Genomic DNA, 18867 nt, shown 5'->3' on the forward strand with positions numbered 1-18867 from the left:
GTGACTAAAAGATTGTTTGTGGAGATGAATGCGAGACAATTAAATGGATCATCAAGTCTGCCCACAAGGCTGTAAGGATGCTCTCTGAAAGGAAGCTAGAAACACCATCAGAGGATCCAGCAAGCTGTACAAGGCTTGTTGAAGGTGCATCAAAGGGAACTCTTCGGCAGTGGTTGGGGAACTAGGTAAGGCCGTTTCACGAGGCTTTGCTTTTATTGATGCCTATATTGTTATTCTTGCCTGAAGGTTTGGATTTTGAAAGCACATTAAAAATATGTTTTACGTTTGTGTGACTTCCTGATTTATACAATGTGCTTCATACATTGCTCTAGGCACACATACAGTACAAGCTGTAGTTAATGTTAACCCAGAACATGCATATTCTATCCTCTTAGCCCATAGGGACATGCATACACATGCTGCACCAAATGTGGGGACAGCAGCTGGTACAGAGCCCTGGGGCCAACACGTTTACTCAGTTGGAAACCTCATGATACCAGAGTAAACGGGACTTTATAGCTGAGTTTATACAAGAATTTTTGCCCTTGCATTTCAGTGTAGGTATAATTTGAGAAGTAGGATAGGAAGCATTTCTGGTGTATTACTGATTTGTTTGTTTGTTTGTTTTTAAAAGTGCTTGTTCACACCAAGATCCAAAGAAAAGTGTTTTAGGTCAAGCAGCTTGCTACACAAATAACAATGTTCTGCATATTGAGACAGGTTCTTACAGACATCCTCATATTTCCAAAGTAGTTGGGAAAGACTTTTCTTTAATATTTGGGGATCCTGAGTTCTCTAGCCTCAATAGCTGCGTCATTTCTTCTCCAGGGTGGTACTCAAAAAGCTGGTGGGTTTCTGAGAGCACCGTGGGTCAGAGGTTTGTTGCCTGAATCCAGGTTAACGGATGGACACTTTTAAAGGATTTAGATAATTCTGCTTTTGCAGAAAACTTGTAGCAGATGTGTTTCAGGATGAGTGCTGTATGTGGGATGAAATCTGGAGCTTCCTAACACCAGCTAAAGCAATTAATAGTAATGGTATTCATTACATATCCGTTACATAACGTGGTTTGTTCTGAGAAACAGACTGCTAGAGATGGAGGATGAAAATAGCAGCTGTTAATTTCAGAGGCATGATCCTCTGAAGACTGCACCCAGGAGGAACCAGAACCTGCTTAATTCCCTCTGCACTCTGGCCGAGGGCGTGTGCGAAGCGGAATAGTCCTCTCCAGGGTTCTCCACTCCTGATGCCATTCCAGGCGCCACCAGGGAACGTTTTGGCCGTGCCCAACTATTTCCCTATGGCCTGTCTGGGAGGGCTCCTGCCTTCGCAGCACCTCTGGTGCTGCCTGGCCTTTTCCTCCCCTCTACTCCCTTGATGCTCACCAGGAGCTGTGGCTCTTTGCTGCTCCACACAATCTGAGGGAGCAACATGGGATATAGGAAACATTTTGAGGCATGGTCAGGCTGTCCACCTCAGCTCTGCCCGTGGTTACTGCTGCCGTGGTTCCCAAACGGGGTAGCTCCACGTATAGCCAGCTTGTGTGCCTGCATGCATCTGCACTCGATGCACAATTAATTGGTACAAATGGTTGGAGTAGGTAGGGTGGTATGTATGTTTTGAGTTTCTGCTGGGCCCTGGCTTGCTGGAGCACTGGGTTTGTTCCAAAGATGACTGGGAGCTGCTGATGAAGCAGGGCTGGGTAACGAAACGCTGCATGAGTGCAAAATACTGCCTGGCTGCCAGATGCCAGGCTGATCTTCTGAAAGACCTTCTCTGCTTCTGCTTGACTCTGTCATTGCCTGTCGTTGCAGAAGGCTCTGGGAACAACAGCTGACTGTCTTTTCTTCCCTTTTGTTCCTAGATGGGGATGGTCGGAGACTGAAAGGAGCCATCCAAAGGAGCACAGAAACTGGGCTGGCTGTCGAAATGCCCAGCCGGACCGTCCGTCAAGCCAGCCATGAGTCCATTGAGGACAGCATGAACAGCTATGGATCAGAGGGAAAGTAGGTCATTGAAAGGGAGCTGGGTAATCACTTGTGGGATGCACTACTGTTCTTACTAATTTTCCTTCAGCGTGATAGATGATGTGTTTGTCTGACTTGCCTGTGCTGCAGGTGTACTGCCCATTCAATTAGAGATCTCTCTGCCTGCATAGCTGGCACATACTCTAGCTGTTTATATACTTTTTTTAGTGTCCTCATTATTCTAAGCTGAAGCAGATATCTATTACTTTTAATTGCTTTGCCTTTAGAAAAATAATCCTAATAATGAGCTGAGGCTCATTACTGGTAATAAATTATAAGCAAGTGGTCTTTAATGTTGCACAATAGCTGTCCATCGTCCCTATTTCAAGATGGCCTTTTGGTTTGGGGGAAAAAAAAGTGCCAAGGTGATGGAAAGGATGCAAGTAGCAAAATAATCATTCTGATACCATTCTGATATCAAAATGCATATTTAGAGGCCTGTGTATACTTCTGGTAACAAGCTTTCTTTTGTTTCATCTGAGTTACGGTGTCCTAAAGGAATGTATTTTACAAATAGTTTTGACCCCAAGAAAAGTTATAACACACTTTGCTGCACTTGGGCTTTATACCAGAATGCAAAGCAGGGGATCCTTAGGCCAGAACTTTGGGGGCTGACTTGTCTCCAATTCTCATTTTTGTATTTCCATTATTTGAAGCCATATACAGAGATTATCATCATTTTATTAAGATGACCATTCATGGGAATCTTGGGAGGCAAAAAAACCCCAGTATTTAAAAAATATACTATCAGATTCTGTGCTTCGAGGTATGAGGCCAAAATGTTTGTATACCAAAAACATGCTCTAAGCCAAGTACCGCACTTGGCATCGCTCTGTACACTCTCTAGTCCTATGTGGTATTCCAAGTACACCATACTGCTAAAATGCTGGGATAGCCCAAAGGCACTCTCAATTAATGTGATTCTGGTGTTAAATAAGTAACAGGCTGTAAATTAAGAGAGACTTTCTTTAGCTTTAGAAGTAGGCTAATCCTGGAAAGGCATCATAGATCTGTGCTGAAGGCTGGATATAGTAATGAGGCACAGGCTGCGATAGCAATCTTGTCACTCCAAAGCTGTGATGTACTTTACCTCTTCTCTGAGCTGCTGTCTCTGGGGAAATATTCCTGCTACACCACCACAGTCCTGTGGCTTGGAGTTCTGCCTCCGCTACAAGATACAGAGGATTAGTGATTAAGTTTAGTCTCTTGGCAATGCAGGGCAAGAATCTGCTTTCGTGCAGAGTAGAATTCTTTCCTTTTTGTATTTACATAGCTTACCCTCCTGGGATGGGGTGTAATTCTCTGAAAGGTCTGTGTCCTATCATTGCATATGCTGGCTGCTTTGATTGTGCTTTCCTGGAGAGAGAATATTTCTGCCAACAAAATATTTCACCCATACAAGTGCTGTTTTACCCTGAAGGCAGGCGGCATCTAGCTATCAGCTCAGCAAAGAAAGAAAAATTCTGTCTTGCAGTCCAAATGTCTTTATTAGAACAAGTCTAACATTTGGTATTCCAACCTCGAACACTGCCAGAACATCCTTGCCAGCCCCTCTGCCAGGGATGGGACAGTTTCTCCTCTTACTTCTCTGAAAAGTGTGATTAAGTGGTTCCTGGGCGCTTTGTTCCTAGGTGGGATAATTGATCTCCTCTGGAAAGCCGGTGGGAATTGCAGCTGTCTGTCTGAGCTGCAAGTGATAAGCAAACAGGGCTGAGAGTACAAAGAGCTAAGAGGGCTCTATTCTCTTGAAACATGGTGGGGAGGGCAGCTTCTCTGCTTTCTTTTCCTGCAGCAAAGAAAGCAATTGTTTGGGGAATAGCTTTGAGGGACAGAAATGTATTCTCCTAAATCAGATTTCTCTTGACCTCTCTCGTTTGCTGTAGCTGTGTTCCCAGGGAGGCAAAATGAAGATTCATATGACTGTGTTAGCTGTGGCAAACTTATTTTCTTTTTAAGGCTGGGTTTCTGACTGATGCAGATACTCCTAGGTCAGAGACAGTTTTCACCGGTGACTGTCAAAAACCTGGTTTTCAGCAAGACGAGGTTGCCCTAGTTCTTCCTACCCGGCATCTCTTCAGTATGTTCACACAGGGAGGAAAATGGATTCAAAACTTCATCTTCCAAGAGTTTTTCCCAAGTTCCGTATGTTTTTATAATCCTTTTCAATTTAAGGACTAAAAGGACAGCTTCCGAAAGTGGCACACTGAAATGATCAAAGATTTGGTGAAACTTTGCTGCTGAAGGTCTTAAAATATCTGCTCTCAGTCATACAAACGTGCTTTTAAAGTGATGCTGATTGACTGCTTTCATGTTTGTTGTGGTGAGCTGGGTGCAACTAGCTACAGCTGCTCAGTGCCAGTGCAAAGCATCGCAGTTGAAGAATTTTCTGTAGCGCGTGATTTTGAGCAACGGTGCTTTTCATGTGAATACCAGAGTGCATGAAATCCAGGGTTTTTTTTACAGAGAGGCTTATTACGTAGGGGTATACTTCTCCTCAGATATGCTAGGCCCTCCTTCAAGAAAATATTCCCTTTAGGGTTTTACCTGAAGATGAAGTATACTGAAGATTAGCTGGTCTAAAGGATGTGTCTCCTGGAATTTAAGCTTGTGCGCATGCCAGTAAGTGCTGACAATGTCAACACACTGCTCCATTTATTTTTTTGCCGTACAAAAAGTCCCCCAGCTATATTACCCAGCTTTTATACTGTACAGAGGTTGTGCACCAGTGTAGGAAATTAATATAGTAAAACTCAACATAAGACCTTATAGAAGGGAAAGGTGATACTTATTCTAAACAAAACTGTTTTCAGTCATTCACGCTTCTAGCTTTCACTCGCACTCTCACCGCCCCGTGCAGGCGCCAAGCCTCGCGCATCCCGGTGCTGTAGCCAGGCTTGGCTGTGTGCTGCAGGGAGGACAGGGACACCATCTGTCAAGCCTTTGCTGTGTCTTCTGAGTTGTTCTTCACAACTGACTGGCTCTTGGACTGTTTTTTACACTTTCTAGGACTTACCTGTTGTTATGGGGTGATCTTTCACCTCAGGATCTTGCTTTTTTCGGCTTCCATAGATCTTACGCAGTGCTGCCACCTTTTTGTTTCCTTGTTTGGAGAATCTTTATGGCTATAGTCTGCCTTCAGACAGACTATGGAAGTGGTGTGCTCTCAAACTTTGTTGTCGTCCTCCTGTCGTCAGAGGACAGGTCTGCTGCTGACAGGTTGGTTGTGCTTTCGCACACACAGATGTTTCCATTCATAATTTATCCAGACCAATCTTAATACTGATTACAAATCTGTACAGCAGTGGGTAGTTTCTTCTATGTGTGTACTTAAAAATCTGCGTAAGAGGACAGTTACCCACTGTAGCAAGTGCCTACCGGGTAGTCTCAGGGCACCAAGATTACTGCAAGGATAAAACTCCTAATATAGAAATAGCTCACAAACAAACCCCTGAGATTCAACAGAGATCTCCAGCTCCATTCTGGCTCTTGCACAACCTACATCTTGTTTTGGCTGGGTTTTGCTTCAGCTGCACGAGACGATGTACAACATTCAGAAAGCAATGGATTCTGGACTTATGTGTAACTTATTTCTGCCAACCACTTTTCTTTCTGAAAATGGAGCAGAAAGACAAAAATGGACCTGGAACAAAAGACTGCTAGCTGCCATAGTTCCTAATAAGTGGTACTTGTCAGCTTTTTTGTTCTTGCTGGCCGCTGCTGAGATGATTAAGTTATGGAGAGCTAAGGTGATTTTTACCTTAGAAAAGCACAGCAGGTGATGACTAGCAAAGACTTAGAGGATTGTTCTTGTAGTATCTGCGATGAGTCTGCCTGTCCAGCAAGGAAGCATCTTGCTGTTAGCCGTATCATCTCTCTTTTCCCATCGTGAGGGCAGCACCAGCCTGAGCCCTGCCTGAAGCCGCCGTTGTGATGAGGGCTGGAGGCAGAATGTAGCCCGGCATGCGTGCCACCGGCACAGGCATCTCGCGCCTCTCGGCTTTGTTCTGTCTCGTGCTGTTTCTGCAAGCTACGGCTTGTACCAGTTCTCCCATCTGTGCATGCAGGGCTGATGTGAACCAATGCTGGGACTTAGGCTAGGAGAGCTACCTGCCCTTCTCTGCTTCGCTATGGAGCAGTAACTAAAAGGAAGCTGGAGAAAATACTGTCCTGGCTTGTGACCATATGGCCATGTGAAAATTCACTTTCCTTCACCAAAAATTATCCATTGTCGTTCGAGAATTACCAAAAGACTTGATTCCTAAACGCATCATTCAGGAGATTCATGTTGTAGCTATTCACTGAATGTCTCTCTTGCAGTATCCAAAGCCGGGGGACTTCTAGACTCTTATAGCAGATTATCTTTAGGGGTCTCCTTTTATCCAAGTCCTTTTAAAAAATGTAATGAAATGTGTTGTTAATACAGGTCAGGCTATAAGAAATCAAAGCTTTTCAAGATGGAAACCGGGAAAGGCATGGAGAATGTTTCTGTCATACGCCAAGAAATTAGTCATCCTGTTCAGCAACAGCACATCCTTTTGTGCTGTTAAGCTTGACCAGCACAGCTGAGAGAGGATGCGACCTTGAGAGCTGTAGTTACAGCAGTAAATACAGTGAATCCCACCTTCAGCAACCTCTTGGGAACAGGCAAAATTGCTCTGTGAAGGCAGGTAGCTATCTTTTATTCAGTGCGTCTGAGATGACTTGTGATTGCTAAAAATGGAGCTAGCCTGGTAAGGTGGGGAAGGGAATGGGGGAGGTCGTTGTACATAATTCACTGCATAGTTTTTATAGCTCCGTTTAGGTGGCAGAATTCATACAGCAGAAGGAATTGGATACACGAGCAGAGTACAGTGTGTTACAGCACATAAGACAGCATGTCACAGTGCTAAAAATGTTACAGAAAGTGGAGTGGCCAGGAGAGAAGCAGAGCTTGTTGAGAGGCAGAGACAGGGATATTGCCTGGCAGAGGAGAGGTGGGCGGTCGGTGGGGTTAGGTTGGGTTTGGGTCCTGCAGGGATACATGCTTATAGGAAACTTTTCCAGCCAAAGTAAAGGCTCCTGCAGCATTCACATCAACTTTGACAGGGTAAGGGGCTGTGTCCCCAGTGCCCTGACAGTGTAGTCAGATGTGTATTGCATTAATAATTCCTCATGTGCACCGTAAATATTTTAAAGACAGGGGCAGTAGACGTTAAATTAACCAGTTCTGCCTTCCTCCTTAGCTGATAGATATCTACTTGGCTTCTGCGTGTAAGATGCGATTTAAAAGACCTTAACATGCAATATGGATGAGTGCGATTGTTACACAGTACATTACTGCTCCCTGAAATTGGAGTTCTGATGGGTTTTTTTATGCTCAAATAAAATAACTGTCAAATATGTTATCAGTCTCAGAGGAGACTTCCCCCCACCCTTTCTTCTGGATGAAGGAAGTATGTGTTGCTGTCCCTGTTTTTTAAAGACAGAGCAGGAGAACTTAGCTATGCATTAGATGTAGACGTATAGCAAATTTGTTAGTTCAGCTGTGCAAGTCAAACCATTCAGTTGCATGGCTGTGTTTAGGCAACTTGCTTATTAATTGCAACTTTGTGTGCTAAGAGGACAAAAAAAAAGTCTTTTAGAAAATATTCACGAAAACAGAACAATAATTTCTGAACCCTGGGCCCAAACACATCCCATGTACATACTAGACACAGTGGAGCACCTCTTTAAGAGCATATCGCTTCTAAAGGCTTGAGTTGATGGCAAATAGGCGGTTGTGTGGATAGTGTGAATAAATCCATTAAAAGCACAAGACAAAATGTTATCTTCTGAAAATAGCTGTTCTCTGGGTGTGCCAGCGGGTGGCTGTGTTGAAGCTACGTGGCTTCACCACTGCTCCACCTGGCTGAACCCACAGCAGTGGAGCCATGCAGCTCCAAATGACAAGATGTGCAAGTGTAATAGAGAGGCAGCAATGGCGATTTGGTCCAAGGGGGGGATGCACAAAGTCGTCTCAGAATACCCCTCTTCTTGACATAGCTCCTTAGCAAAAGGGTGTTACACCCAGCCTGTGGAGGGAGCAGGAGATGAATACCTCGCTCTGCATTTCTTCTGCACAGACATAGCAGCCAGTGTGCGGCCATTATAAGTTGGTACAATTGCGACGAGTCCCAAAGTCTTAAGAATTAAGATAGAATTAAAAAGTACTGTATCACGGGCAAAAGAAAGGAAATATGCTGGTCTGTGCTTTGAACTGGTAACTCATGAATAGTGTTGAGGACTGGTGTTCAAAGAGGACAGACTGGAAAAAGATCTGGAAGGAAAAAGTAAAGCAAAGCACAGGAATAAATTCTCTAGGGAGGGATTTTAAGAAACGGTTAGACAAGCAGCTGTCACGAATGATGTAAATAAGGCTGCTCTGGCCTTGGGACCTTGGGTGTGGACTGAGGGACCTGTGGAGATGCCTTCGTACTATATTTCCTGCGAGTTTTGCAAGGTTTTGACAAGCTGATTCTGCAGATACTTGCAGCAGCATAATGGTATACCTGGCATACAGAGTCCCAGAAGCAATTTAAAAATAGATTTAGAAAAGAGGTCAGACAAACTCCGCATGGACAGGAAAAGAAATTAATGATACATTTTCCCTAAATGTGTCTGTGTCGTTACACGCTCTGCCTGCTAATGTGCAGCAAACGACGGGTGGGGGTGCGGAAGAGGCTGAGCAGAGTCACATACGTGGTATGAGAGGGATCAGCACAGGTGCTCTGAATTTTCTTTATACCATGACATACTGAAATCAGCATTGTCCATCAAGGCATTCAAATCCTGATCAGTTTACAAGCAAACTTTGAAAAGCTAGTTCTCCATCCGAATATATATGAAGAGCAGCAGCCTTGCCATGAAGGAACCAACTGCATGATGCTTTGCATGTGGAGAGGAAGGGCACAGATCTTTGCCGTGGGTAGGTTAGGAAATGGTGCTACCTTGAAAGAGCAGAGAAGCAAGCAGCTGGCAAAGAGCCTTTAAGCCACTCTTAAATTACTGTACAGAGGACAGATTTCCTATGCCCTGACCTACAGCGTGCAATACAGGAGCACAGTCTTCAGAGACTGCTGCACAGATTTCCTAAATAATCAGGATTATGAATGTTGTGTTTAAAAAGAACATCAAGGCAATCTCAGCCCCAGTTGGAGCACACGGTTCCTAAGACTGAGTGAACACGCAGTTTTATTCTGCATATAAACGTGTCACAAAAGAAATAAATTGTTTATGCAGTCACCTTTTTCATAAAGTCGGGAATGGTAATTAGGTACACGTTCTGCATGGGGATTGCATACGGGCATTGCTTGCAGCTGCCTGGAGCTGCCGGGCTGGGCTCAGGGCTCTGCCTGCTAGCTGTGGCCATGCAGGCTGGTGTCTGCGTGGTCTTGTCTCCCTCTCGTGGGTGTCCAAACGACTACAACGAGAGCAGTTGTTCCCTGCTGTCCTAAGCTGTGTCCATGCTGCGATGCCTTCAGCATGGCATGGAGGCGTCCAGGCTAGCTGGCTGGTGAGCCAGGGGCAGCTTGGACTTAGAAATGGCTATTTTATCCATGTGTCTGAAATGGGTTTTGCAGCCTGTGCTGAGCCTTGGAGTGGAACTGGTACCTGTGCAAACAAAATTAATGTTTGAGCAGGTTTCTGCTGATGCTACTTTGCGTTGGTGGGCTCGGAGACCCTAGGATCAGTAGCCTCCAGAGTATCATCCTGCTGCCCCTGCTCTGCTTCCTTACCTACAGCCAAGGGCCATGTTCTGGGGGTCCTCCAGCAAAATGTCCTTCATTTGTCCTTGACACCCTGGAAGTGTCACTGATGTCCCTGTACTCTCTCTGTGCCTTCAGGTCAATTTAAAACCAATTCCACAGCAAAACTCATAACTTTTAACTTCATTAAAATCATTCTCATTCAGCTGTGGCAAAGCAGAATCCATGAATCATGATTAGTGAAAGCAGAGGGCCAGAGAAGAGATAATTAATTTCTCTTTCCTGTTCAAAAGGCTGTGCTGCCCTCGCTCAGTGGAGGATTTGTGACCTTTAGACAAAAGGCTGACAAGTGTCACCTGTTAATCTTCTCTGTGTGCGGCTGGTTGTCAGCACAAGATGGTCCTGCCGCAGCCCCGGTCCCCAGGGCACTGCTGGTTATGACAGTTGCTATTTGCAAGTCAGCTGCAAAATGCTCCCACTTTATTCCTCCAGCTATTTTTAGCACTTCTTTTTAGATTGCAATAAAACAAAAGACATCTCGTATTGGTGATAACCAGGTTGTAGCAATTTCTCCCCTTAAGGGAGATGCATGTTTGGCAATAGGAGAGGAAGGGCTTTCCAGGGTCACTCCAGTGCATGTGAAACCCATCTGCTGGCTGTCACCCAAGATGGAGTTGCCACTGTCACCTCCGGCAGATCCCTTCAGGACCACGTCTCCCTGCCAGCATATCCAGCATGTGGTGGTTCAGCTGGAGAGCTGGTTGCTGAGTCAAGGGCAGGTGAGAAACGGCTCGGTTTCTTCAGAGGTCAGGCAGGAAAAGTCTGCTGAGCGCGCAGCATGCGGCAGAGTGGCAGGGGAGGGCTCTTGGGAGCACCAGGGCTGCATTTAAAGACCTGAAAGAAGTCATGGTGGTCCCTGGAGCTCTTTTCCTCCCTGCTTCAGCTGCAGGAAAAGCAAGTGAGTGAATGGGGAAGGTCTGTCCCACCAATCTCAGAATCACACCATACGCAGCCCCCTCACTTCGGCATCCCAGCTTCTCTCCAAGCACTTGACAGACAGAGCTCACTGAGCTGGATTTGAGCATCCTAAATTTAGCCGATGCAGCTAAATGGTTCCTGCTGGTTTTAATTCACATTCATACTAGATTTCTGCAGTTTTATTTTCCCCTTCCCTCTCCTCTCAAGGGAGAAGCAATGGCTTTCTTGGAGGTAGCTTATGATTTTTCCAGACAGAAATTGTTTCCATTCCAGGGTTATTGGCGATACCCAAATATATGTCCAGGAATCGGTCAAAGCCAAGGAGCCTGATTTAGAGCTGCTGCTTCTAATGTCTAATAAAGCAGCACTGCAAAAGGTCAGCCTCTGTGCAACGTAGCAGCGAGTCCCACCAGCTAATGGCATAATCTGTTAAAGAATTAATTCCCTATGTCTTTCCTTTCCAGTCAAATATAACAACAAAGGGGAACATTAACTGTCTAACCTAATATTGGGTTTCATATAGTGCTAGTAAACCTATTAACTGAGGCTGTTATCCAAATTGCAGGAGTCTTGACCTTGGCCTGTGTTTTTAAGAAGTGGGCTTTTGCCGTTCCTCTCAAGATCAGCCTTGGTGCTACAAAGCAGCAGCAGCTTCATTCGAGCAGCAGCTCCACTGATCTCCTTGCAAGGGTCCATGCTTATGGCCCAACCCTGGTGTCCCTGCAGCAACGTCCTGCCCTCTCGTGGTAATTTGCACTGAGGAGCATGTATTGTTTCGAGGTTGTCCCGAGCCCTCTGACTTCTGAATCTGTGTGGAGATAACAGCAATGTTTGCTTTGCTGTAAACACTTCTGGTTGCCGTTGGTTCACCTTTAGCCCAACAGCTCTTGTTCTTGTGCTTTTTAACGCTGTTCTTCATGCTCTCCTGCTATTTTGCTCGATATCATTGATGTAGGCTGCAGCATCGGCTGCTCCATTAGCAGGTGCTTTTATTTTCTCCTGAGCTGCCCCAGCTGCTGGGCAGAGCCTTTGCTAGCAGTGTTGCCCAAAGGAGGGGTGAGCTGGTGTGTGAGAGCACGGGTGGTGTCTCTCCAGCACAGACGAATTACTTTGACATGATTCTCTCCCCAGCAGGTAAGGGGAAATGGTTTCCTATGGCAGGTTTCATGAATTATTTTGAGTATTCAGGGGCCAGAAGGGTCTCTCTTCTTTGCTGTCCTGCAGCAAGTGGACTTTCTGTCGGTGGTCTTCTCCCAGCTTTGTGTCCCCACTGCAGTAATGTGTCCGGACTTCACCCCGGAGGGGGATCGCTCCAAGACCTGGTTCTGGGTGTGCTGCAGGCTCTCGCAGTGCTAGGCTTCGCTCAGTCCTGGGTTTCCGCTCCTCTGTCCCGGTCCCAGGCATCTTGTTAATGAGCACAAGCATCTGTTTTGAGCATAGCAGTGAACATTTCCCTGAATGGCTGTGAGTTGTCTTGCCAGCTTTTTATTTACGTGCTCGTTCGGGTCACATACTCCCCAGGGTAGGAGTGAGACCCGAGCTCGGCCCATTTATCTTCCTCGAGTTGAAGAAATAAAGAAAACATTTACCTTCTGGCTGATGGTCCATTCATCTCCTGCAATCTTTCTCTGTCAGGTCTCCTTTTTCTGGAACTATTTTGGGTCCTCTAAGCACTAGTTTTCATCCTTTTTTGAGTCTCTATGGGCAGCTCAAAATGCCTGAGCCAGCAGGCTCGAGGAGTCTCGCTGGTCCTTGTGTGCACCAGGACTCACTTCTTCCCTCCTTGTATGGGCATATCATGAGCCTGATAAAGCCCGTCTGGCTCCGGGCTCCCCCTTCCCCTGCTTTCCCCATCACATGTCCCTATCCCTGCAGATTTACCAGCCCTGGGGATGTCTCTGACTGTGCACAGTCTGTCCTCGGCAGCCTTGCTACACATCCAGCGTCTCTGCCCTGGTCCTGTGCTCAGGGTGCTGCTCCCCGGAGAGGTCTGCCCCATCGGGGCCAGCAGATGCCAGCTGGGTGATGGGCAGGAGTTGTGCACCCACAGGGAGCAGAGAGCGGCCCCTCACTGCCTCTGCCCCCGGATGGACGGTGGCACTGGGGATGTGCCTTGCGCATCTGAGGAGTCAGTGACGCTGAAAACCGAGAAGAAACTTAAGCCTTCTCTGCAATTAAAGCCAATTATAAATCGCACTGTTTCTGTTGTATCTCAAAATATCACCTGGAGTGTTTGTGCAAACAGTGGATGCAGGGTGAGAAAACACCAAACCAGGGAAAATCCACCCAGTGCGGAGCCTCTCCCAAGCCTGTCTTCAAGGATGCCAAGGCAGCCTCCTCCCTCGTCCCTTTTCACAAAGGTGACATTTGTAAAGAGCTCAAGGGCAGGTTTTTCCATGCTGAAGGCTCAGCAGCTCCCTGTGTAACAGTGATAACAGGGTTTCTCAAAGAGCCGGGTCAGCACAGAGGGGAGGTGCAGTGCTCCATGGAAAAGTCTGGCCATTTAATTCAGTGCCCCGTCACAGTGGGCTGAACCAGCCCGTGAACCAGTCATGAGGACATGTGCTAGTGACACATCCTCTTCAGTCCCCTGCATGGCAAGATGCTGAAGTGTGTGTGCTGGCTTCCTCATTCCTCATATGGATAAATAAATATTCCCATGGGGCTGAGACTAGGTCTGCAAATAGCTAATGAGAGCTGAAATCCCAACCTGAAATTAACACCCTTCTGGCTGAATAGGGTTTAAAAAAAATTCCTTTTTTTTAATGTCTTTTAAATGTAACTGGTTTGCAGGGGGGAATCAATGAATCTTTGTGGCTGACTCAGGCTGCGTGAGAGCCTGCGGTCCTCAGCCCGCCCCGCAGGCAGGGTTCCTTTCCGGCTTCGCTTGTACTGAATATGCAGCCTCCTCACGGCATCCTTTCTAAGAAACGAATTTGGGGCAGCAGGGAGCTGTGTCATGACGTGGGAAATTGTCCCCTGCTAAGGACCTTTGGAAAAATGCAGGAGGTTCGTAATTGTGCCTGACTTCAGTGTGCAGCAGCTTCTCCGGAGGCAGAGTGCAAAGCCCAGTGCGGCAGCGTGGGTGCCCTGGCACAAAGCTCCTGACGTGTTTCAGCTGCTGTGTTTCAGTTTGGCAGATGCCTGTAGGACAACAGTCAGTGTCGAATGATGGCCTCAAGCCTCCTCCTTAACCATTCGCAGCAAGTGGGGCAGCAAGTTTTCCCACAATCTGTGATACAGCTGCGTAAATCAGGGTACAACTGAGTAAACCTTGGTTTGTATCAGTGTACCACAGAGTTTGACCCTTTTGCGTTGCCTCATCCATTCCCAGTGCAGTGACCAGCAGCTGTAGCCATGCCATAGACCAGCCTTAGGTGCCTGGTGAATAGATTTGGGGTTTGTGTCCCCCTGACAGGTTTTGTCTTGCAGCAGTGACTGCGGCAGAGGCATTACTGGTGTTTGAGGGTGTTGACCCTTTAGCCTTGCACCAGTTCCTCTTCGTGATCGCTTCAGGCTGGGTCGTGAAAGCAGGTATGAAAACCACACGGTGGATGTGATGGGTGTTTCTGGTGTTGAGCAGTAGGAAATGGGGTCCTCTGGTCAAGAAGGAGATCCATTGCTCTGTGCGTGTGTGAGAAATAAATAGGGAATTGAGTCCCAAGGGACTCAATGGATGCCAGGACTCCTCATCTCACTTCTAACCACTGCTCTAGATGCATTATTTCCTCCCTAGAAATGAGGATTGGGAAGGGACAGATAACAAGAGAGATCCTGTAAGATATGCCAGGAAGCTTCTTAGATTATAATGCTGCCTAGAAGAATTGACAGGCTGCATATGAACCTGAGATGGCAGAGATTTTCCCTTACAGACAATTAGTTATAGATAAACAAGTATTAACCAACTGATGACTGCAACCATTACAGGATTGGGGTTTTTTTGTATGAGGAAAGGGATTTTAAATGGATTCCATGTAACTAAACTGCCTGGAAATCAGCGAGTTTTGCAAGGGAAAAAGGCTTAGAATTGTAGAATATTTCGGGTTGGAAGGGACCTTTAAAGGTCAGCTAGTCCAACCCCCCTACCTTCTGTAGATGTCATTAATTTCGAAGATATATTAAATCTGGTTCTTTAGTTACTGGGTTGCTTTAAAATGCAAATTAACCACTTGCCAACATCAATTTCTTTTGCAGCTTGAATTTCAGTGGAGTCCATCTGGCATCTGCTGGGCAGTTTAGTGACTTCCTGGGCAGCATGGGCCCTGCACAATTTGTTGGGCGTCAGACCTTGGCCACCACCTCAATGGGTAAGGAACACAAAGATGTTAGGTGGCTTTAATTTAATTTTGAACAGACCGCTGCTACAAGCCACCTAATAATGTCTCCAGCATTTGCTGATCTACCACTCCCCTGCTCCGTTTCTCTGTTACATCGAGTAAGTTTGGCTGAAAGGTTTTGCTGATGGCTGTGAATGCGGTATTACTAGGAGAGCACCAGCTTTTTGCTTTCCTCCGTCAGATCTGAAAGGCATAGACTAAGTAAAACACAGTTAAAATCCTGAAAATGCATCCTGTGTATCTTCATAGGTTTTTTTCTCTCTAAGGCCCTGTAAAGATTTTCTTATGGTCCACCATAATTGCATTTTCCAAAGCAGCCTGCAATTCTAGACGCTTCAGTCTGGGAGAGATGAGAGGCTAGCTGCCACTGAAGAGCATGAGACTGAGTCACTAAAGCCATGGTAGAGGGCTGACATTAGAGATTGCTTTTGAAAACGTGGGCTTGAATCACTGCAGAACTGCTCCGGAGTAACGCAGGAGGAGATCAGGCACTTGGGGCCTACAGTTTGTTACAGCTTATAGCAGGCGTGACATGAAGATTGGGGTTTTTTTTTAATATTTTAGTAGCCCACAGATGTATTGTTTTGAAAGTCTTCTGTCTATTTTGACACTTTGGTTTAGGGGATGTGGAAATTGGCTTGCAAGAGCGAAATGGGCAGCTGGAAGTGGATATCATTCAGGCTCGAGGACTGACACCAAAACCCGGCTCCAAAACACTGCCAGGTAGTATGCTTTGACCTCCTAAAGTAATTCACTGAGCCCCAGCCTCCTATGATGCTTGTGAATAGGAAAAATTTTAATTCTGCTTGGCTTCTGCAGGAATAAGCAGACTGTATGTGGTATTGAAAATAAGGCTGGTTGAGCAAATCTTTTCACTGCTGTAAATGCCTTCTTTAGAAGTACCTGAGAGATGGCACTCTGTCTTTTCTAAAGTAAGCATGAAGATTTTTTCATATTTGACCATATTTATTTTTTCCAGCTGCTTACATCAAAGCTTACCTGCTAGAGAATGGCGTGTGCATTGCAAAAAAGAAGACAAAAGTGGCTCGCAAATCATTAGACCCTTTGTACAATCAGGTGTTACTGTTTGCTGAAAGCCCCCAGGGCAAAGTATTACAGGTAAGACAAGCAAGTCTCAGGTCCACCCATCTCTCTTTTCCACCTCTGCTGGAAGATAGTCTGGCAAGGGACCTAGATAATTAATATAGACGAGAAAAAGCCAGTGTTTTCATTGAACCAAATGCACTCGATCTGAACGTAACAAATGGAAAGGAAGACCTTTTTTTCATACTCAAACTGATTATTATTTGACACCCTGTCAGGTAACGTGTGCCTACCAGGAAAAGGTGGATTTTTATTTTTTTAATTCTTTTTTTCCCGCCCAGTTAGGAGACAGGTAGTACCTATAGATGCTAAACAATCTTGCAGCATAGGTTATATGTATTCAGAGCACTCTGCTTTGGCCATCACCCAATCACATATCCTACCTTTTCCTACCTCTTTTCTTTTACTGCCATACATTTTCTGCCATACTCATATTTTCAATTCTGCACCAACGTTTCCAGAGGAGAGAGTGATTTGCATTGTTAATTCATACCTAAATCATTGCCATCCAGTAAAGCCTGGCTAAAATCCACTGGTAATACTGATGTAATTAATCCGTGAGTGTCTATTGCTTACCTCCACTGGCATATGAATTGCCAGCTAACCTGCTGGATCCTTCTCATTAGTGAACTCTTCCTCGTTTACCTTGATTAGAAGAATTTTCCTCTGTTGGAACAAGACTGCACATTTTTGACTGAAAACGGGTGGGACCTGGCTTGGTCTGCTCTTGCCTTGCATTGGTTTCCTTACCTGCTGCCTTGCTGCCAGGAAAAACACTTATTCCAAGAAAATAAGATGAGGAGCTTGGCTCTCTGCCAGTGGCCTTGCCACCAAACCAACTTTCTGCAGTGGCTTGCTCCATCTCGTGCTGACCTAGAGTGTTAATTTTTGTCTTTTAATTGACATTCGTTGTCTCCTACCTCATTTTACAGAAAATTGTAATGTTCCGGTTATTCGGATAGTCACATCATAACTCATCGTACTCATCCTCTCCTCTTCAGAACATGGACTCGCTCTGGAGTCAGTCGTCACCTTTGTCTTGAGCCACGTAGGCCCTCTTGGTCATGTGCAGACCTCCAGCATGCCTAAGCCCATGACCCTCACTACATCTGTTGTTCTACCCCCTGGTCTCCATCGTGTTGTAAGTGTGATTCAGCTTTCCCTGCTCGTCTGCCAGCTTACTTTCATTAGACCTTCCTCTGCGCCTGCAAGCCTTTCTCGGCAGTCTGTTCTGCTTCCCCTGCATGCCACTCCATGTGCGCCCCTTACGTCACCGGTCCCGCTTGCCAGCACTCAGCTCCTGCCCTTTCTCCAGGTGAGTAGCCGTGCCTCGTCACCATCTGCCCTGTGTCACGAGCTCCGAGTGCGGAAGTTAAGACATGCTCTTTTCCTCAAAATGTTGGCTCTTGACCCAAGCTATCGCCCACCTTGTTTTTTGTCGGTGTATTTTTCCAGATCAGGAGCCCTTCCTGCCCTTTTCCCACAGGCCACCTTTTGTTGTGTCCAAGGCCCATTACTGTGCCAGGACCAGGTTTTACATGCAGGTGTTGGAGCTGCAGCTCCAGGGATGGTGTCTCATCCACACGCGCATTCACCTCTTTTCCATGGGGGGAGGCGGGCGGGAAAATCTGATGACATTAGGATTTGTAAAACTGTGCTTGAAAAAAAATGCAAGATCATCAGGCAGAGCTTCATGTCACCTGTTGGTAGTGTAAACCTTTCTGCTCTTCTCGGACTGTAGTAAAGCCCCGGGAAGTTGGATGAGTAGAAGGAAGGATTGATCAGACTTGTGCTTCCCAAGCAAGTGTGCAAGTTGGAGGATTAACTGTGCTCCCCGCTCTTGTTCCTAAGGTGATAGTCTGGGGAAACTATGGACGCATGGAGCGCAAGCACTTCATGGGAGTCGCCAGAGTCCTTCTGGAAGAACTGGATTTGTCAACTTTAGCAATTGGCTGGTACAAGCTCTTCCCAACCTCCTCGATGGTAGATCCCACTACAGGCCCGCTCCTGCGTCAGTCCTCACAGCTTTCCCTGGAGAGCACAGTGGGACCCTGCTGTGACAGGTCTTAGTGAGTAAGGAAGGGGGAACTGCTTTTGTTTTTTAAACATGCTGTCAAGGTTTTGTTTGCTGGAACTCTGACCTCAAGCGCAATGCATGTTCAATCAGTTCTTGTGGAGCTGGAAGAGGAGGATAAACCAGTGACCTTAGACAGAAGACGAGGGGGAGGGCGCTGTGCCCTCCCCGTCCGAGGAGGAGGTGCCGTGGGGCATGAGTCCTAGTTGTCAAATTAGACGTACACCTCTTGTTTCACTTCTCTCGCTGTCATTCTTGGACCCTTGTTTCAGATCAGTATTAACCCTGGAAAGTTGCAGCATTTGAAAGCATTAGCGGGGAGTAAGGAAGGTATTTTTCTTAACTGTGCGTCTTAGAAATTTCTAATACGGATTCATGAGAAAGTACTTGAAAAATTCAGAGGCTGATATCTGACCTAAAAAGAGCAGGAGCAGAAAGGTTCAGAGGAAGCATTAGGTTTTTTATGAGGTCTTTCTTCTTGAAAGGAAGAAAAAGAAAGAAACCTGCAACTCTCTTTAGAATCAGTTCCACATCACTGAGTCATGTTAACTGTAACACTGTTGTCGCTGTGTTTTCAAACTGTGCCAAATTACCAGCAAGTGTCTTTACTGCATTACTTGTCT

At 46.1% G+C, this 18867-nt stretch overlaps 1 protein-coding gene across 1 annotated transcript; it reads left to right on the forward strand.

The window, feature by feature from the left end:
• The first annotated feature begins 1869 nt into the window (after positions 1-1869).
• RIMS4 (regulating synaptic membrane exocytosis 4) lies at positions 1870-18240 on the forward strand. Its single transcript, XM_009581156.1, has 5 exons — positions 1870-2006; positions 14924-15036; positions 15688-15789; positions 16046-16185; positions 18022-18240. The coding sequence occupies exons 1-5, from the start codon at positions 1930-1932 to the stop codon at positions 18238-18240; spliced, it is 651 nt and encodes a 216-aa protein (XP_009579451.1). The 5' UTR covers positions 1870-1929.
• Positions 18241-18867: the final 627 nt, after the last annotated feature.

Source organism: Fulmarus glacialis, unplaced genomic scaffold, assembly GCF_000690835.1.
Source record: "Fulmarus glacialis isolate BGI_N327 unplaced genomic scaffold, ASM69083v1 scaffold20827, whole genome shotgun sequence".
In the NCBI taxonomy this organism is placed as follows: Eukaryota; Metazoa; Chordata; class Aves; order Procellariiformes; family Procellariidae; genus Fulmarus; species Fulmarus glacialis.